Below are 20687 nucleotides of genomic sequence, written 5' to 3' on the forward strand. Positions count from 1 at the left end.
GGGCGGGGTTATAGTAAATCACGTGATCCTTAGTTTCGCGGCAGTATAGGCGGGAAAGTGTGTTTGTGCCTCTTCTAAGTCTTCTTGTTCTTTTTTCACTGTAAGATCACTAAAATGAGCATAAAAAAGATGTTCAGTTCATTTTAATAAATCTGTTGATATAATTTTAGGGCCAGTGTGTTGGTGTGCGTGCAATTTTGAAAGTAACAGCCATTAGATAGCATTGTCTCTCTGATTCTCTCTCTCTTTTAGTTACAACATAGGGAGGCAACACGAATGAAGACATTGAAGTGCCAATTTGTAGCACCTGTTAGTTAAATATACTAGCGTGTAATTTGAAGGGGAAATTTCAGTAATTGCTAAAATTATTTAGCTGTCTTGGTCCTATGGCTCTGTAATGCTGCTAACAGAACAGTAATGATTATCATTGATTAATAACAAGTCAATATAGTCATACAGGCACTTCACCAGTGTGTGTATACTGAATGTACTGTCCAAGAATCATTCTTAATGGGGAGCGGGAACAAGCTTGTCTATTACTGCAATAACCCAAACAGAATTCAAAAAATTCAACAAGTACTAGGAATAGAAATATCAATAAAACTGCAAAGAATAATAGCCACATCATCTTTAGCGTCTTGTTGATGAATATACACACCCTAAATATAAATAAAATCAAAAACAATAATAAACTAATAACCATAGTTATATATAGTACCTTGAGTTTACTGCAGATGAATTTTCATCTTCATTGACATCATCTTTAATTGGAGTCACAGACCTTCTTTGATACAATATCCTAATAATGATGATGATGATGATAATAATACAAGTATATACATGTACATGCAATTCATTTTCAAGTACCGTTCAAGTCTTGCTTCATCTCGAGCCGCAGGTGTTAGCAGCTGATCATTTTCTAATACGACTTGATCAACTTCAAAAGACATAACAGGCTGATAGCAGCAACTGTTCCCTTTCATTAAAATAAAAATTATAACTTGTGAAGTAGTGAACCTACTTCTCTAAACTATTGTTCCAGCTGGAGTGGGTTCCAGCACTACTGCTAATCCTTCACAGGACTCTTCACCTTTTCAAACTCTCTTTATGGTAAAGTTAAATACACAGCCTCTCCTTGAGTCAAGCTGAAATCAGATATGAATCATTGAATTTGGGTAAATCAGGTAGCTAAATCAATAAAAAATTAATCATGGAATCGAATCAGTCAATCAGCACACAATTAGGCGGTGCTGTGTAACGAACTAGCAATCACGTGAGCCACTAGCTAGCTATGCAAACAAGGTTTGAAGGCTATGCAAACTAGGGAGGCAACATGAATAAAGACAAGTAGATCTACCACTTTTGGTATTGTGGTGCGTTTTATTTGATATTTGGTGGCCATGTAGAGCTATGATGTACCATGAGGCATGTGCATGGGCCCATATCTATGATTTGCCAAAATTTATCCCCTTCAAAATTACTTGTTATGCAGTAGACTTGTGTAATTACTATTAATGGTTCCTACCTCTATGCATGTCAAAACACATCCTTATGCTGTGTAGAAAAATCAATGCCATGCGGGCCCATGCAAAATAAACCAATTTCTGAACAAATTTTTTAGCCCTTCTTAGCCCATACATTTAATTTTTGAGCTGATTCTGACTTCAAATTTTCAAATTATGGCTATGAATTTAAAAATTAGCTATGCTGTGCATTATCTGAAAAATAAATTGTACTACAATGTCTTTGTAGAAAGTTTTAAGCAGATTCCAGGCATAGTCATCAGCTTCTATCTTGTTAGTAGTGTGGGGGCTGTGGACCATGTACTTATGTTGTGTAGAAAGTTTGAGTTGATTCAGATCACAATTGAATTTGTTATGAATTTTTAAAGTTGCTCAAATATTGGGCCAAATACCGTATACCAATTTTGGGCTGATTCTGATCAAAATTGAATTTTTAAAGGTGTCATATGCTGTTGGCTAAGTAGTAGGAAGTTGTAATTTTGAAATAACTAGACTGTGTATCTAATATATTGATGCTGAGCCAAGTTTTGAGTAGTAAAAGCAATTTTTGCCAAAGTTAGATGTAGATGGATCGTCCAGTGCATGAAGGTGACTTTATAAATCTGTTTTGCTCTGATGCTAGAGGCTTTGTCTTTGCTCAGTTTCCAAGGTATGTAGGTTCTTTTTTAGACTACATGTACATCTGTCTCAGTTCCTACTTCTTTAAAAGATATAACTTCATGAAAAGTGTCCTATATGTTATCAAGAGTAAATAATACCCAAATTATTTAGAATTTAATAATACCTTACTAGGTTTTAGTTACTCTTGTATTTGGTTTAGCTAACATGAAAGATAATGCATGGACTAGTGTGCATGGCTATATGCTTATATTTATTGTAGGTATAATTGTGTCAGTATATTTCCAGTTTCTGATCCTGAGCAGAAGTCTCAGCTGAAAGACCCAGTCATTCCAAATACTCACTGTAAGTACAGCATATCACCAGTATTAAGACTTCAATTTCAACAAATGTTTGACAGCTTTCTGTATTTACTTGTAACCAGCAAAATTCCCCCTTAATAATAATATGTGGTACTTGTCAGATGTAGTTCTTTTTGTAGAATTTAGTAATAGAAATTGTGACACTGTCAGCTACATAGTTTATGCAATGAATATAGATTTTTTATTAATTAAAAGATACTTCATTCCCTTCATAACAATATCATTATTATCTATCTTGACTGCCAGTTATGTTTTACCATAAATATGAGTAACACTAAGGTGACACTTTGACCTATTGCTGACTGTATAAGCAAATTGAAATGAAAGAACTGTGATTATTATACCAAAATACATGTATGCAAAATATAAAAGCTAACGGTCTAATTAACATAAAGTCTTATGATTTTATAGGCTCTACAGCTGAATTTTTGTATTTTTTATAATAATTATGTTAACAATACGAATGACATTAAATTATTGTGGTCATATTTTTAATATTAGTTTAGTCTGCTTTACTATTAAAGTTGTGCTTTTTTAATTCTGTCTTATTTATTTAGTTGCGTCATTTCAAGTGATAGCAGAAAACTATGTCAGCAAGTAGGCCCTTAAAATGAATGATAATATAATTAATAAGCATTATTTCCCTTTAGCAATTCTCTTCTACAAAGAGTTAAGTTACAATAAATAATTTTATTATTGATTCTTATAAATAGAATGGCACATTTCCATCCCACACATGTACTTTAGTCTATGGACGCAAAGTAAAGGTACCTTCACAGTTCACACACATTGATTGTATGCATAAGTCTATCCATCCTAATAGTTTCTTCACGTAGCATCCAATATGTACCTGTTGTATGATGAATCACCAAATAAAAGTGTAAGGAATAGAATTGATCTCTATAGTGTTGATAAGATTGCATGTATAATGCACTTTAGGTGACTTTAACTTCAGAATATAATGAAAGGTGTCTATTTCGTATATTGCCATGCTCTGCCAACAAATCTAGAGGAGAGGATGTAAAATACAATTATTTAAAGCCCATGTACTGCATGTACATGTGTATTATAGGTAATGCCCAAGGATCAGATAATGTTAGAGTCTGTCAGTGAGAAGGGGAAACTTTTACTCTGCACTTCAAATATAGTGTCATCAAGGTATGCAGCATATATTTTACTGGAATAGAATGATCCATTACCAATGAAACGTTAGTGTATTGCTGTTTTGTTCACCCATGCAGGTATGAGCTAAAAATGTGCAATACTGAGTCAACATTCATCATTTCATTGCACTCGTGTAATCATATTGAGCTACCTGATAAAGCTCTGAGAGTATGATAATTTTGTATTTATGACTGTCATTATGCGCGTATAAATTTAGGGTTGTGATGTTATAATGCTGTTTAATTATGTACAAGAAGCTTATCTCTCAGGGTATGGTTCTGTAATAGGGGAATTCCTACCTGAAGCTATTAGAGGAGATCATGTTGCCACTGAAGGTACAGACTGTACTAATAACTGGATCTTATAATTTGTGTTTAAAGTTGGAGTAAGAAAAGTGAAATCTGTTAATGGCATACAACAGGAGCCTCCACTTGGTGGTGACTGTTTCTGGCAGTTTGAAAAGGTTCTATATCCACTTAATGGTATGAGTTACTAGTGCATGTACATGTATAGTACTACTGAGTATTAATATTTAATATATTTAAAGGTAATGCGATCAGTTATGGTGATCACTGCCGTATTAAGCATGTACTGACACAGCAGTATTTGGCAGTTACACAAAGAGGGCACGAAGAATGTGTTAGTTGGGATTTTCATGTACATTGTATTTATGCTGAACTTTAATTGCCCACAGCTAATGTTGAAAAGGATTGAAGCTGGTGGAACTACTGATCCTGAGATATCATTCAAGTTAATTCCTGATACTGAAGTAAGTCCTAACATCATTACCATTTTATTTAACAATATTTATGTATGTATTAGAGAACTGATGTAGTTACTAAAGGCTATTACATCAAGATTAACCATATTCAGTCTGGAATGAACTTATCTGTTCGTTGTAAGAAACTACATCATATATTTGTGTAATAATGTGATACCTTAATATACATAGCTATTCTTCATAGTTATAGGAATTCAAAGTGGTTTAAGGTAACCGAATAGTATCAAATGTTATAAATAGATTAGCCTGTATCTTAGCTTGGCCTTGAAGATGATAAGGACAATAGCAGACAGTATTTTCAAATTACAGAAGTATGTGAAAATGTACATGCATGAATTTATAATATGATTTATTGCTATGTACATGTAGGTGAAACCTGGTGTCATTCATGATTTTTATTACATATGTGGAGTTAACTCACAATTGAGAGAGTCCATGCAAAATGTATGCACATGCATGTACATATAATCCAATGTAATTTGTACATTGTCTTGTTGTTTATCCCTTTAGCTCATGGCGGTTTCAAAGTCTTTCAGTTATCCTCCTTCACTGGATGAGCTAATTCAAGTGTTGGGACAGTTTTTGGAGTGGTTTCAAGGAGAAGGATGCTTAGACAGGCACAATTTGAAAATGAAAGCATTCAAAAAGTCACAAGTAATAATGCAAAAGTGTATTGAAGCTTTTAAATACGTATTACTTTTATAAAGGGAATTGATCTCCTAATTGGGTTTTTGCATGAATCTGAGTCACAGAAGTACAAAGAAAAGTATATTTTAAGCAACGTATCAATGTTTTAATAAATTGTTTTTAGCTTTAGGTACTTGAACTTTGAGAAGTTATGTGATGCAATAGCAGATGTATTGCTAAAATTTGTAAGTTCAACTAAAAGCAAAAGTCTACTCTATCTGACAGAGGAAAAATTTATCAATATTCTTCTAGCAAAGGTAAATCAAGAAGATTGACTATACCATTGCTAGTTTCTTAATTTACAGTGTATTAGTAACATTAAATTTAAGAGGTTTCTTACTAACTTAGCCTCAAATGAAAGGTGAATGCCTACTTACATCTCTTTAGTGTTGCCTCTATCTCACATAGTATTGCTGCTTCAAGGATAGTACAGAAAATCAATCTGGATGAAATGCTACTTTTATTGAAAAACACTGTATGTTATGCATGTACTTGTACTTTTTTATTACTAGGTTTCACTTTGATTTATCAGCGTGATTCAACTTTTTTGGATTTCATGGGCAATGTTTGTTTAAATGCTGGTAAATCTGTCCAAGGTAGAAAATTATAAGACATGCAATGATATTACTATTGTATTACAATTAGATGCTATTTGTAAAGGCCTTATGGCACATGACATGGTTTGTTACAATTATTTTAATTGTTTGTTTATATTTTGTGTTTGCAGAGCACTTTTATGCAAACTCAGATTAAAGAAGGAGTCATTTGGTTCATCCATCCAGAAAACCTCATTGGCCCGATTTCTAGTATTTGTTCAAAGGTAAAAATGATAATACACGTATAACTGCATGGTTTCTAGCCCATGTCTCTTTTTTTTCTCTTGTAAATTACTGATATATTTTTATATTTTAGGAAACTTATAGTTCTAACAAAAAACTATGTGACTTTTTTATTGCACAGCTCAAGTTCTTTAGTCAAGTGTTTAAAGTATGCACAGTACATGTATGGCAATACATTTGTACCCTCAATTTGTAGGGAGTAAATACAGAGGCTATTGACTTGATTAAATTTGGGACTTTTGATGAAGTATTGATAAGTATTGGTGATCCTGATCTTCATCCACTAGTGAAATCAGCATATATTGACTATGCTGCATCCACTTACATTAGTAATTGGGTTCAATCTGATGGAATATACTTTTATAATATCAGCCACACTTTTGTGAGTATGCATAATCTGTTTCCCACAAAATTTTGGCTTCATGTAGTGCTCAGCTTTTAGTTAGTGGTCTTTAGAAGTTGCTGAAAAATTTAACAAAATATCCCTCGCCAAATTTGCCAAAAATGACTAGAAAAAATTCTCCATTTTTATTATTTTCCCTGATGCATATATATGTTCTTATGTTGTGTAGCAAGTTTGAACTAATTCTGATTAAAATAAGATTTTTTACGAATTTTTAAAGTTACTCAAAAATCAGGCCAAAGTCCCTGTACTATATTACAGGATCTTTGGCCAAATTTTGCTAAAACTGACTAGGAAAAAATTCATCATTTTTATAATTTTTCTGATACATATATGTGTTTTTATGTTGTGTAGAAAGTTTGAGCTGATTCTGGTCGAAGTTGGATTTTTTATGAATTTTTGAAGCTGCTTCATATGCTATTAGTCTCATCAGCTTTTAAAGCATGATTTTTTGCTCATGTATCATGCTTGTGAGACTCACAGAGCTCATGTACTTTGACAGTATTTTGTGTCCCCATTCCCCAATCATACATGTACATGTACGTGTGTTTATTCTAATTGTTAATGCATTATTTTTTATCATGTAGTTGTGGGAACCAATGTGTCTTCATTCAGGGAAAAGAGGTGATTTTGCTAATGCATATACATGTGCATGTGCTGCTATCAAGCAAAGGGAAGAAATCAAATGCTTAAAAGATTCCATTTCTTCATTTTTAATTCAAAACAAGGTTAACATCTTGTGTATTTTTTCATAAAAATGAAAATACTTGTAGGCTTTGTGTGCTGAAGAAGAGACTGGAGGTCATAATGAACTCATTTATCATATGCTGACTGTCATTGAATCTCTAGTTTCCCATTGTTTTTACTGGAAGGACTCTGATGTTTCCGGACTCATAAGTATATTAATGGAGATCCTTGATGGAAGAACTGACCTCCCAAAGCACGGTAAAATGGCCAACAAATTTCAGTCATTTATTTCGTTTTCCATTAGATTCTTTTCCTTGGAAAGTTGCTGAATATCAAAAGGGAGAACGTTACAATTACAATGAAAATAATCATAAAATTTTTCGGATTAAACTGAAGTAATTTTCAAGGATTATAGCACAATTGTATTAGATTTTAATGTTAGAGTTGTTCATATTCTCCAACACTTTTTGGAGATGTCAGTATTCGCTGCTTTAGTGGTCAGTTTACATTATAATCCTAATATTGTGATAATACTTTTCATGTAGAATTTGATGCAGGATTTTAAATACATGAAATCTGAAAGCATGGAGGTTTCATCAACTGACAGCTATACACCAGTCAATAGCTCTCTTGCTGCCTTGCTCTCTCAGAACTATCAGCTTAATAAACAAGATCCAATGTTAGTGTAATATTAAAGTGACTTCCAGAAATTTTAAAGAAGCTCTTATTTAGGATTGCTGCTTTTGTATGTACTAGACTAAAAGATATGCTCTCAGTTTCTTACAGTTGCTTTGGTACTGATAAAAGTGAAATTAAAGACATCCTCATTGATCTGTTCCATTATGAAGACGATGATCTAAGATTGTCAAGTATAACACTGCTTTTTGATATGCATCAAGTAAGCTTCAAAATATATTTTTAATCACGAGTCCTCCATTGTATTAATTGCATATAGAAAGAGAGTAAGTTGTTCTATCATGCCTCTGTATCATGCATAGTCACACAAGAGTCAGAGGACATAAATTCATTCATGTATTCTCATGCATCATTCTTTGATCAGTCAAAAATTTTGATGAAAATGTTGCAAGGAGCAACAACACCAGGGCACGGTGAGTATTACAGCCTATGCGCATGTAACTTGTGTCTCTATTAATTGTAGAACTTTATGACAGTACAGTTCAAGTCCTGAAGAAGATTAGGAGTTTGTGTATGGTGGACAATGATGAGACAAGACCTCATGCTAACAATCAGAATATTGCATTATGTTCAGGTACAAGTTTATCAGCTTATATTTCCCTGACTAACTTCCTAAACCCTCATAGGCTTATTGTCTGTTCTATTAGTATATGTTCAAAATTTTTGTATGACAGAAGACACTGGCCAACTTGATCTCCTCACACTAGCTCTAAGCAGCATGCAGGCCATTGTTTGTGGCAATGCAGGGGTGAGGGTTAAAGATGATTTGTGTTTATTTTATTGAAATTTAAAGGCACAAAGGAAGTTATTCGCTGCATTAGTAGATATTGCTAAGCCAAAGATAGCTATAGCTGCACTGGCTCGACTAATGACTGAAGTACTACTTTGAATGTAATTCATTTTTAAAATTTATTTTCTTAGATTCTTTCTGGCAATGAGCAGTTGTGTCTCACTTTCTCAGAGGTTACTGTTGCTCAAATTTTTACAAAAGCAGCAACTTCTAATAATCCAGAGTGTTTTGAGTTATTTACAACCTTAGAAACTATAATGAAAGTAGGCTACCCCTTTTGCTGTTTGTTCTCCTACTCTAAAATACTCTTCTATAGCCATACAAGTTTAATACTGTTGTACTGTTAAAGAGTTATCAAAAATTGATAGCTACAATAGTTTTTGAGCATCGAGAGGAAAGTTTTTACAAGATATTAGCAAGCAACTCTCAAAAGGAAAGATCAAATGTATTAAAAGATGTTAGTTATATACATTTTACTAAAATATTAAAGGGTAAGTCCGGTGTATTTTTGGTGAATTTTTTTTATTGGCTTAATATGATTGCCTGACCATAATAATGATGTATTCCAACTCCCATTGTCTAAAAAAATTTTTTCACTGAGATTTGAACCTTCAAAGATACTCATTTTTATTACTTCCTGTCGGTGGGTGTGGCTAAACGTGACGTCACTAGAGGCATAGATGCAGATAACTCCATTCCTTTATAGGGGGAAATAATCCTTTATTCTCATGTCTAGTAATGTAATATCACTAATTTAAAGATTGGGATCACTAGCTTTCATTATTCCAAGCATGCAACTGCAAGAAAATGTCATAATATTACAAGTAGGCAAATTTTCTTGTTTGCTATTTTGAGTCTTTTTCTTGCAGTTGCATGCTTGGAATAATGAAAGCTAATGATCCCAATCTTTAAATTAGTGATATTACATTACTAGACATGAGAATAAAGGATTATTTCCCCTATAAAGGAATGGAGTTATCTGCATCTATGCCTCTAGTGACGTCACGTTTAGCCACACCCATCAACAGGAAGTAATAAAAATGAGCATCTTTGAAGGCTCATATCTCAGTGAAAAAATTTTTTTAGACAATGGGAGTTGGAATACATCATTATTATGGTCAGGCAATCATATTAAGCCAATAAAAAAATTCACCAAAAATACACCGGACTTACCCTTTAACTAATGAAAATTCTTTTAGGATAGTGATGATCCTGATCAATTGCTGAAGCTATTGACTATGACTGATTTATTGGCTACGACTTCTGAAGGTGAATGTAGACATTCAGAAAATATTTGTCAGTCAATATTTTCCATTGAAGAATTAGTCAAGTAATTATTTGATTTTATATTATGCAGTAAGTAGTATATTGAAATGCTCATTTTGTAGCATTATTTGTAATCCTGAGATCCCGTTTGACAGGAAGAAACCTTTTGCTCGTATTCTTTATTGCAGTTACCAGAGATCAGAGGGAAAGTCATTATTGACACTTGTTCCTTTAATGGAAAACAGGTTTCTGACCCTACCTGTGTATAATTGACTGTCTATATTATAGTTGTTTTTGGAGTCATGTAGAAGAGTGTTCAATACTACTCGGTTTGGTGTCTAAGAGGTTGTCATTACTCAGAGATAAAGAGTTGGAGCTGGTGAAAATTAGAGTTCGGATATTATTCAGTCAACACTACAGCTTTTTGGTATGTTGCATGTTCAAATACAGTGTCTTTTTATCATGTCCTCTTTCATTAATTTTGTTTGTAGACTTGGAATGAGAGAAGTAAAGAATTTGATGTTTTTATAACAAGCGATTGCAATGGAACAATCTCACTGTCATCTTTGCTCTGTTACTTGCTTGATGGGCTATTCCCAGTGATACAGTCCTTTTGTATACAAGTATTAGCAGCAAACTCTCAATCTAATACAAGGGGACAGGAATACTCTTGTTTGCTATATTGTCCTTCAGTAATTGCTACTCTAAAACTGTTCAGCGATTCCTTCTTGGTATGTTAGCAGTACACTAATATTTATACGTGAAATGTAATTGTGCAGGAGCTACTCTGGCATCATTCGTCTGTGTTTATGACAACCCCTGAAATGGTACATTACTGGACTTTGTTAGTAGATCTAATGGCTAGTGTACTGCCTTTGGATGAGATTGACAAATTAAATGAAGTAAAACTACCGTATAACACTTTATTTTGGCGGTGCTTTATTTTGGCAATTTTGCTGTACAAATGTAATTTGCGGTTTTTAATTTGGCAATTTTTGTGTACACGTGCATTACTGAGCATGTGCATTAATGATTGGCAGTTTTAATATTGGCGATTCTGCTTGCAAACTGCCAATCGCCAAAATAAAACTCCGCCAAATTAAAGTGTTATACGGTATTATAATTATTATGAAATGATGCTTGGACCTTTTTATAGGCAAGAAATGCTTTGTTTTTAAATGAAAGTAAATATCTTGTGAGTTCAGGGTTGCATTATTTAAGCGATGAGATTGAGCTCAATTCTCAATTTCAAAAATTTATCTCAAACTTAGAAATTACTTATGAAGGAAGTGACCCTGGTCACACTAGAAGTAAGGGATTGTATTAAATTATAATAATATTTATCAAATATCAATTATGACTGTGTGTTATAGATCTTCATGTGTCTGGTCCTAGTTTTAATGAACTGATGAAATTATTTACTGGCGAAAAAGAATGCCCAGTACTTCTTCCCTTGATGGGGTAAGGTTTATGCAATAGTATAGTAATAGTAAAGATTACATGATGCTAGTGTAATATAAAAAGACAATTGTAGCAGTAATTTTTTATTGTAATTTTATAAAGGCTCTCAAATTTGGGCCAAAGACCCTTTGTAGTACAGGGTCTTTGGCCAAATTTTGCCAAAATTAAAAACAGAGAATTTTTAAAAATAATTTTCTCTGATACATATACATGTACTTATGATGCATAGAAACTTTCAGTTAATTTCAATCAAATTTGGATTTTTACAAATTTTTAAAGTTGCTCAAAATATTTTGCCAAAAATGGAAAGGAAAAAAATTGCCATTTTAATAATTTTTTCTGACACATACATGCACTTATATTGCCTAGAAAGTTTGAGCTGATTCCGATCAAAGCTGGATTTTTAATGAATTTTAAAAGTTGCTCCAAAATTGGGTCAAATTCCCTGTACTATAGTACAGGGTCTTTGGCCAAATTTCACCAAAAATGAAAAGGAGAGAATTTTTCATTTTTATAATTTTTCCTGATGCGTATGCATGTACTTATATTGTATAGAAAGTTGGAGATGATTCCGATCAAAGTTGGATTTTTTGTGAATTTTTAAAGTTGCTCCAAAATTGGCCCAAAGTCCCTGTACTATAGTACAGGCTATTTTGTCATGAGAGAATCGTCCATTTCTATTACATTTTTTGATGTGTATTTATGTGTAAATTTTAATTATTTATGCTGCTTTAATGACCTGATTTTATGTTCTTGTTGTATCTGCACTAAACAACTGTTAATTTCCACAGGATAGTTGATCGAAAATATCACCTACCATTGTCACTAAGAGAGAGAGCTAACATTGATTTTGTCTTGCTAACGTCGCTGAGACTTTTGGTTGGTGTCATTGATGGCAGGATAAAAAATGTCAATCAGAAATTGATGAAATCCAATCCCGAACTGTTTGAAAAGTAAAACCTTTGGTAATTTAAAGAAATAAGCAGCTAATAATAATACTTTATAGAGAGTACAGTAAAAAAGTGAAACCTATGCAAGATGCACTAATAGAAGCAGGTGCTCATGAAAAGGTATAATGATCGATATTTATAATAATTATTATTTCTACTATGTCTATATTTATTGATGTACTATATCCAGAATGATGTAGATTTTTTCTTTTGATTTTAATTGGCAGATCATTTTTCTTCTATTTCATCCAAAAGATGAGATTTTAACTCAAATTTTAGCATTTTTATCCAGGCTTCTTCACTTTGGTAATAAGAATTCACAAGAAAAACTTAGTTAGTTGGCACAGTGATGATTTTTCCTGTTAATTATAATCAGGTCATTTGATTTCTGATACACGGATCTTTGCATGCATCAATAAGCTTTTAAAAGGTGCCACTGGCACCCTAAGTCAATCATACTACAGGTATTATTATGCATAGTTAATTGTGTGATATTGCTTTTGTGTAGACACAAAAATTATTCTAGAGCATCATCTAGTGCACGCTGTGTGAGACAATCACAAGAAGTTAGTTGCTACTATTATATTGAAATAACCAGGGATTTTTTGTAGAGTGAATTAGGGCATGCCATATCTTCTGAAACAGTGGTTAGTTCAAGAAGTATAGTCATTGCTTATATGATTATATTTACTGTTGTTATTATTAAAGAGGCTAGCATCTCCTGTAATAGTTGAAATAATTGGAGAGACTATGGAAGCTACTTTTTCTAGTGAATTAGGAGAGATGACTTCTGTTTGTGCTTATGCTTGTATAGAAAGATTTAGACACTTGGTACAGATAAAATGATCATTAAGGAATACTGTACTGACTGTGTTATAATAGAAAACTAGTTTCAATAAGGCCAGAGAACAAGCTGTTGTAGTATTGGATGTGATTTCATCCATATGTGATGGACAGAATCAAGAGATGCAGAATACACTTAGAAAGCAAGAGAATGATTTCTTTGTAAGAATAAGTACACGTATACCTATTATGTTTCTGTTCTTTAGAGTGTTAATATAGTGTCCTTAGTTACTGTGCTCTTCCAGACTCTAGCTGAAAACTATAATAAGTACTTGTTTATTCCTACCAGGAAAGCAATTCAAGTATATTAAAGTCACATTTGCCTGTAAGACCCTTTCCTTTTCTCACAGGCATTGATTGAGATGTGTGCTGGTAACTTTAGCAATCGAGAAGTTGCTTGCAAGAATCAAATAGTCAACTCTATCAACATTATATTGTCTTGGAGTCATGCTGCTACATCAGCAGAGGTATGTGTAGTTTTGTGCATAATTATGGTCATTGACTCTAAATTTATTGTCACTGGGTTAGGCACGGGAGCTCTTCAGTATTAAATCTTCAGCCATTGAGCTCCTGGAAGTGATGATTGAAGAAACACATAGTGAGTCGAAGAATTTTGCTCATGGAATTGCACAGGATCTATGCTTAAAAAATATTTTATTAACCATGAGAAAAATCTGGGTAAGAGATTTATAATATTTTGTAAGCATTTTTTGTTTTACATATGCATAGGAGTTGCATCATTGTCACTTTTCAACAAAGAGAATTAGGTCTGATATACCTGTTTTATTCAGGTAAAGATACCAGTTGATGCACATGCATCCATGTATAGAGATGGTTTACATTAATTTTATTGTATTTATACAGGGCTTATCATGTATTGAGAAAGATTGCTGACTATACTGATACACCTGTTAAGAAACTTGGTGATTCATTTCATGTCTTTGTACCAATTTAATGACTTGTATTGTTGATAGTTTGTTATGATGAATTGTGCAAGAATGATGTAGTGATGAAAGACCTGTGGGCATACCTTGAAAACTACTCTAGAAGCATTGAAATCAACTATATTACAAGAGATGGAGAAGAACTATTGACAAAAGTGTATTTTCAATTTGCTCCTGTTGTAAGTTTGTGTGCCTAAAATTAATTTTTGTTCTTATGCTATGTAAAAAGTTTGAGAGCTGATTTCAATCAAAATTATATTTTTATAATTTTTAAAAGTTGCTCAAAGATATGGCCAATGACCGAAGGCTTAAAATCAAAAGGAGAGAGTTCTCTATTTTCAAAATTATTTCTGATACATATGCACACTCTTATGTTGTGTAGAATGTTTGAGCTAGATTCTGATCAAAATTTTGGTTCAATTACTTGTTAAAATAGTTAACTGAAAGTGAGAAGTCCCTAGTCCTGCAAAATATCAAACGGGATACTCTGGAAGATAAAGTAAAGGACCTCCTCAAATGGATGAAGGCAATCAAGAAAAATGTTAAACACAAGGTATAGTGAAAGAAGTAGCTTGTATTGATAATGATTTATCATCATTAGGCCATGATTAATAATAATCGATACATGTATTGGGCAGTAGCTGGATCGTAAGTATTTATAGATACTGTAAACACATCATTACTTTAATTTGATTTTTGATTATTATTATTAGGAACATGAGGCACATTCTTCTTTTCTACCTCACATTGTTGCTTAACTTGTTTGTTTTATTCCTTTTCAAGATACCAGAAAAGTATTTTTTTAAAGTTTAGCAAGAGATGCAGTATATTTTTTTATGATTTTAGTGACAACTCAAGTGCAAATTACACAGTCGTCACTGAGAGAGAAATTGTTTTAGTTCCTAGCGTGGCATCATGGTTCTCTGATTATCTACTGTACATACTTGGAACTGTTCATCTAGTCCTCTCAATATGGATGGTCACAGAATATTGTGTTTATGCTGCACCTAATATATTTATTAGAATACCACTACTGTCTGAAATATTGTAAGTAAACACAATTGTTAATCTATTGGATGTAGTTTTTATTTTTGTAGAAATTTGGATATAATCAGTAATTTGATGGTATTCCTTTCTGAGCATGGAATGATGAAGATTGTTCAGTTTTTAATAACCAATAAGCAAAAAAATTCTAACTATTTTAAAGTTAATTTCTTCAGTTTTTCTACGCTTTATCGTATAATTTTCCTACTCTTCTCAATTGCTGCACTTACCACATCGAGTTACTTCTACTGTGGTTGCATACTATATGTATTTATAAGGAGTAATGTATTAAATTATGTCTTAACAGCTCTTGCCAGAAGTGGTGAGTTCATATACAACACATACATAATTTCCTAGTTCTCAGCACTTATGCTTTTTATTTTCTATCCCTGTATAGCCCTTCAGTTGATTTCTGTTGCTCTCCTTGGATTAAGCATCCTGCTCATTTTTGCTGTTTTCTCATTCATTCTCTGGCACAATTACTTTGATAATGTGCATAGATTCTGTGAGACAATGGTGGAGTGTTATGTGTCTGTGATCAGAGAGGGACTTCTGGACACTCTGGGAATAGTAAGATACAAATTTATATTTTGAAAGTAATAGTATGAACTTTTATTATGACAAAACTATTTCTTTGTATACAGATGATTCCGATTCAATACGTCAATCAATCTGAGCCATCCTTTTCTTTATATACTTCAAGAGCTGTTTTTGACTTAACCTTTTTCATCATCATCACAATCCTTGGATTAAATGTAGTAGTTGCGATTATTATCGATCGTTTCTCTGAATTAAGGAGTGAAAGGGTCAGTGAGCATATGAAATAAGATAAAGAAAGTATTTCTCTTTTGTTAATAGGATAAGATAAACAGGGATCAGAGAAACTGTTGCTTTATATGTGGTATTGATAATGACACATTTGAAAGAAATGCTGAAGTAAGAAGGGAATTTTCCACACTATTTGTCTATCCAATCATTATATAGGGGTTCACTCATCATGTACTGTTTGATCACAACATGTGGAACTACGTTTATTTCTACCTTCATCTCGACTCAATCCATAAAAATGACCACAATGCAATTGAGAAGTACATCAGTGATAATGTAAGCTTTACAAAATGTAGCTCATTTCTTTTATGCACATAATTGTGGCCTTAGATCGAAGAACAGAAGACCGAGTTTTTTCCACTGCGCAAGGCCAAGGTCTTAGGAGGGAAAGTAATTGCTACAGCTGCAATGGAATCATAAACAAAAAGTTTACATTCAGTTTCACTATATAAAATATCAAACAGCGGAAACAGAAAATTTATTTTGAATTTTTAGCTGATAATTTGGCCAAGTATCTATAAATATAGTACAGCAATAGCAAGTACTATTATAGTACAGCAATAGCAAGGACTGTAGCTGCGTAGCATAGTAATAGCAAGCATTTTACATGTTTTTAAGGTACAAAAGGTCCCCAGAATCCATTGTATGTGTTTAAAGCAGCATCACATGCTCCAGGCCAGGGGCTGCCACGATCTGGTGCGAAATGAGTTTTTTGGTACTGGGCAAGCTTCTGCTGCATTTCCTTGAGTTTATCTGGCATTTTTGCTGCCAGGTCAACCCTTTCCTCAGGATCGGTCATAATGTTGTAGAGGCAGCCATCTCCACATTGTTGAAAAATGTTGATTCCTCCGTTAGGATTGGTTTGGTTAGGATATTGTGGCCCGGTATATCCAGCTTGATTATTTGTACCAGTTAGAATTTTGTATTCGCCACTGATTAGAGTTTTGTATGAGATGGGTATGTCAACACGTGGCGATGTCATGGTTTCCCCTGAAATTAGTGGCCACATATTTAAACTATCTATCGGAGGAAGATCAGCTTTGGCTGCTGCCTCATCTGTTGGATCGACATTAGCTAGTGCACAGAATGTAGCATACCAGTCAGCAAGATGAATATACCCATCCAATTTCTTGCCTCTCATTTTCTCTGGAAGATAGCCTCCTGATACAAAAGCATTGGAACGTATTCCTCCTTGCCAGTCGCTTGCCTTCCCTCCTTTCAGTGGATAGTTATTGGCACCACCTCCAGGATACACTGGTCCACCATTGTCACTACTAGTGACGAATAGCAGATTTTCCCAAAGTCCCTTTTTCTTGAGTGCATCAACAAGTTCGCCTACAACGTCGTCAAGGTAGTTTACCATGGCATGATAGATTTGACGATCATGATCGTCAATAAAGCTAAACTTGTCTTGATATCTCTGTGGTACTTGAAGTGGTGCATGTACAATATGAGGAGCATAGTAAAGAAACAATGGCTTCCCTGTGTCATGCTCATTAACAACTTTAAGGAGCTGCTCTTTAAACAAACCTTCTTCATAATTATCTGGGCCTGTACCATTCAAACCATAGCCCGGTTTGTCAGTGACCCAAATGTCAACAATTTTGGTCTTATTGCATGGTTTACCATCTATTTCAGTATAAAAGTCATTGGCATGATGAAAATAGCCAAAAGAGGAATCAAATCCACGCCCTTTTGGTGTATGGGTATGTGTAGCCATTCCAGCATCCCATTTACCAACTTGATGAGTGTCGTAGCCGCCAAGTTTCATCTTTTGTGCAATTCCAGTCATATTTCTGGGTATAGCAGAGAATCCAGAGACAGGATCGTCAGGATTATAATAATCTGGTTCTATATTGAGATCATTGACATGAATTGGTAGCCGACCAGACATCAGCGAAGATCTTGAAGGAGAACAAACATTAAAGACATAATGCTGGTCTAGCTCCAGACCTTGTCTCACTAGACTATCAATGTTTGGAGTCACAACCTCTTTGGTTGGTGGATTCCGATGATATCCAACATTAGCCCAGCCCCAGTCATCAACAAGCATCATGACAATATTTGGTCCTGGAGGTGGAGGAACTGCAAGACAGGCAGTGGTGCACAAGAGAATGAAAGCCGCTTTGTATGAAGACATCTTCTTGACTTGACCTTTAATCAATAGAGCATGAATATCAGTGCACAAAGCAGAGCTAGCTTAGCCTAGCTGCAGCAGAGTGAGGGTGTGGCTCATTAAGTATGTCCACGTGATAATTGTCTTGTATAAACAGGCTTTGCTCGATTTGTCAATTGCTTAGATAGCGCAGCTGGGAAATATGAAGAAGATTTGCTGTTGGTTTCTTTTCTTTGTCTTTGTGACGGCGTCGAGTGATCTAAATGGCTCTAGCCCTGCTACTTATCCTGTCGGCGACATTAGGAATTGTCCCAGCACACAGCCGGGGAGGAACGAACCCCTCCTTCGCATGGAGGCACTGCCTGGTCAAGGATTTGACAACCTCAGGAATCACGAGATGAGTTCAATCGCTAAGAGGTCTTACACCCAATGTAAAGTCACCAATGATGGGCAATATCTCGTTCCAGATGATTTTCTCGTTATTCCTCTCCAGAGGGCCCGGGTGGATACGCTTGCTTCTTTCTTTGCACATTGGGACGACTACACTTCAATGGATTCTTTTTCCATCAATGTTCAAGCCAGTGCCTTTTCACTGATCAGTGGCAAGTTTGGTTTTGAGTATCAAACAGTCAAAGAGCATCAGTACAATAGCTTATCACAGACCACTAGAACACAGATTCGTGCTGATCGCTACAAGCTCGTCCTTCAGCCTGGCTTTCAATTAGACACCAGATTTAAGACCCGTCTACTTGATATTGCAGCTAACATACAGAGCAACAACACATTCTATGCCGGCTACTTGTCTGACGTGCTTGTCAGGGATTATGGTACTCATATCGTTAAATCAGTTAAAGCTGGTGGGCTTGCTGCACAGATTGACTCCATCAAAAAATCTTACGTACTAGATAAAGATTCTGATTTGATATCAATTACTGCTGCAGCCTCTGGCTCATTTTATAGTGGTATGTTTTCTGTCGGTGTTTCAACAGCTTTCTCTCACTCCAATGCCGACACTACAGCATACGAAACTGCTGTGACACATTCTCAAATTTTTTCTATTGGAGGTCCCATACTTCATCCTAATATGACACTTGACGAGTGGGCTGAAGGTCTCCCAGATAATCTTGTTGCTATCGATAGAGAAGGGGAACCTCTTCATTATGCCTTGACCCCTGAAAGTCTTCCTGAACTGCCTAGTCCTACGCTTAGAGAACTGGTTGATTACGTCTACTATGCCGTTAATCGATATTACAGTGTTAATACTCACTACGGCTGCACAGATCCCAGCTCGCCAAACTTTGAATATGAAGCAAATCTTAACGACGGATCCTGTGATCAACCTCTCACAAATTACAGCTTTGGTGGCGTCTATCAAACATGCCAGGTAGAACCTGGTCTTGATTATCAAGATCTCTGTGCTAAGGGTGGAGCTCAACGTAATCCGCTAACAGGAAACTTCTCATGCCCAGCTGGCTATACTGCTATAGAGCTGCACAATGGAACGATAACTGGTGTCAGTAAGAAATCTATATGCCACAATGTCTGTCATCACTGCCATCTCTTTGGTTGGGGCAGGTGCTGTCAGTGCATGCAGGCAACTATCAATGTGATGAGTGCTGCTAACTATCAGGCCTATTGGTGTGTGGCTGAAGGCGAAGTTGAGAGCAGTCATGGATTCATGTTTGGAGGCATTTATACAGCAAAGAGCATCAACCCGGTCACAAAATCAATGTCTTGCCCCAATCATTTCTATGCAGTACGTCTTGGGGAAAACATGGAAGTTTGTTTAAGCACCGAGTATGAGTTAGGTGCTGCTTATGCTGTTCCCTTTGGAGGCTTCATAAGCTGTCAGTCAGGAAATCCCCTAGCTGTGTCTCTTGCAATGCGTGAAAGTGGTCACCTGACTCCTGCTAATGCTCCTAAACGCTGCCCAAAGTTATACAAGAGAGTTCTAGCAACAGTTGATGAGCAATGTGAGATAAGTTATTGTGCAAAGATCAGGAGTCAGTTTTCCATCACTCTACCTCTTCTGCCTCCTTATCGCTCCAAGTCTATACTCAAGAAGAACCTCACCCAAAGTCTTGTTATTCAAGGAGCATACGGTGAGTTCTGGATCAAGGAGGAATCCGGTGAATGGGTGAAGGATGACTCTCAGTCTATCACTGGTAAGGAGCTCCTTCAACAGCTGCAAGCATCAGGAGCGATCGTTGATCCTTCTGGTAACTTCACTTCAGACAGCAGCAGTGGCTCATCTACAGTGTCTATAGTTGTATCTGTTTCAGTGACAGTTGTTGTATGTACAGTAGTAGCTCTTGCTGTATTTGGTGCATATGGGCTCTGGAAGAAAAGGAAGCAGAGAAGAGGACGGGGTTTTACTGTTCGTGGTGGTGGGAAGAGTAATTATGTGGAAATTGAGAATGATGATGCTACTCAAGGCATAGGAGGCTCTTCCCCATCTCCAAGGAATGCAAGGAGCCTTGTTAGCAGTTACACTGGTATCAATGATGGAGATGCTAGGGATGAATCCGTTGCTTTACAAGATGATGTGTGATATGTGACTGGAAATACTGATTCAGTGTATTGTACTACAGTAGTGTAGAGTTGTGTGTTCATTGTTCACATTTTTATTGCCGTTTTATATCCTTTTTAACGTATCCTTTGTTATTGTTAAAGAAAATTTTAATT

At 35.0% G+C, this 20687-nt stretch overlaps 4 protein-coding genes across 5 annotated transcripts; 2 read left to right on the forward strand and 2 right to left on the reverse strand.

Moving 5' to 3' along the window:
• Positions 1 to 415: 415 nt before the first annotated feature.
• LOC109580893 (uncharacterized) lies at positions 416 to 1238 on the reverse strand. The gene is made up of 4 exons (XM_019994452.1): positions 1022 to 1238; positions 868 to 976; positions 719 to 799; positions 416 to 659 (listed from the first exon to the last, which is right to left on the reverse strand). Exons 2-4 carry the CDS (start codon positions 948 to 950, stop codon positions 452 to 454), a joined length of 372 nt encoding a protein of 123 aa, XP_019850011.1. The 5' UTR covers positions 951 to 976; positions 1022 to 1238; the 3' UTR covers positions 416 to 451.
• A 758-nt stretch (positions 1239 to 1996) lies between these two features.
• LOC109580894 (uncharacterized) lies at positions 1997 to 16408 on the forward strand. Of its 2 annotated transcripts, XM_019994454.1 has the most exons (70): positions 1997 to 2172; positions 2404 to 2486; positions 3061 to 3100; positions 3154 to 3172; positions 3217 to 3270; positions 3327 to 3383; positions 3443 to 3523; positions 3576 to 3661; positions 3745 to 3835; positions 3885 to 4002; positions 4048 to 4149; positions 4215 to 4306; positions 4362 to 4436; positions 4490 to 4565; positions 4620 to 4657; positions 4706 to 4759; positions 4818 to 4892; positions 4959 to 5102; positions 5156 to 5214; positions 5260 to 5392; positions 5441 to 5496; positions 5544 to 5610; positions 5668 to 5731; positions 5781 to 5815; positions 5863 to 5955; positions 6048 to 6122; positions 6171 to 6356; positions 6965 to 7105; positions 7151 to 7322; positions 7369 to 7459; positions 7507 to 7561; positions 7610 to 7743; positions 7797 to 7962; positions 8020 to 8173; positions 8224 to 8334; positions 8387 to 8508; positions 8554 to 8637; positions 8682 to 8813; positions 8867 to 9007; positions 9750 to 9880; positions 9939 to 10061; positions 10105 to 10243; positions 10308 to 10547; positions 10596 to 10718; positions 10973 to 11126; positions 11190 to 11277; positions 12069 to 12230; positions 12284 to 12347; positions 12455 to 12560; positions 12604 to 12691; positions 12736 to 12793; positions 12839 to 12874; positions 12936 to 13058; positions 13110 to 13232; positions 13277 to 13372; positions 13421 to 13537; positions 13599 to 13748; positions 13800 to 13861; positions 13935 to 13993; positions 14045 to 14193; positions 14451 to 14567; positions 14616 to 14662; positions 14728 to 14808; positions 14861 to 15061; positions 15112 to 15380; positions 15456 to 15628; positions 15703 to 15864; positions 15917 to 15994; positions 16043 to 16162; positions 16217 to 16408. In XM_019994454.1, the coding sequence occupies exons 1-70, from the start codon at positions 2090 to 2092 to the stop codon at positions 16304 to 16306; spliced, it is 7368 nt and encodes a 2455-aa protein (XP_019850013.1). In that variant the 5' UTR covers positions 1997 to 2089; the 3' UTR covers positions 16307 to 16408. The 2 variants fall into 2 exon arrangements, with proteins under 2 accessions (XP_019850013.1, XP_019850014.1); XM_019994455.1 differs by lacking the exons at positions 1997 to 2172; positions 2404 to 2486; positions 3061 to 3100; ... (2 more) ...; positions 3327 to 3383; positions 3443 to 3523 and having other exon boundaries at positions 3589 to 3661; positions 3717 to 3835.
• Positions 16281 to 18074, reverse strand: LOC100639099 (arylsulfatase B-like). The gene has a single exon (XM_003385131.2). It carries the CDS (start codon positions 18024 to 18026, stop codon positions 16500 to 16502), a length of 1527 nt encoding a protein of 508 aa, XP_003385179.1. The 5' UTR covers positions 18027 to 18074; the 3' UTR covers positions 16281 to 16499.
• A 70-nt stretch (positions 18075 to 18144) lies between these two features.
• On the forward strand, positions 18145 to 20679 carry LOC100639224 (macrophage-expressed gene 1 protein-like). Its single transcript, XM_003385132.2, has one exon. The coding sequence runs from the start codon at positions 18205 to 18207 to the stop codon at positions 20551 to 20553; it is 2349 nt and encodes a 782-aa protein (XP_003385180.1). The 5' UTR covers positions 18145 to 18204; the 3' UTR covers positions 20554 to 20679.
• Positions 20680 to 20687: the final 8 nt, after the last annotated feature.

The sequence above is a fragment of the Amphimedon queenslandica genome, unplaced genomic scaffold (assembly GCF_000090795.2).
Source record: "Amphimedon queenslandica unplaced genomic scaffold, v1.1 AMPQUscaffold_13472, whole genome shotgun sequence".
Classification (NCBI taxonomy): domain Eukaryota; kingdom Metazoa; phylum Porifera; class Demospongiae; order Haplosclerida; family Niphatidae; genus Amphimedon; species Amphimedon queenslandica.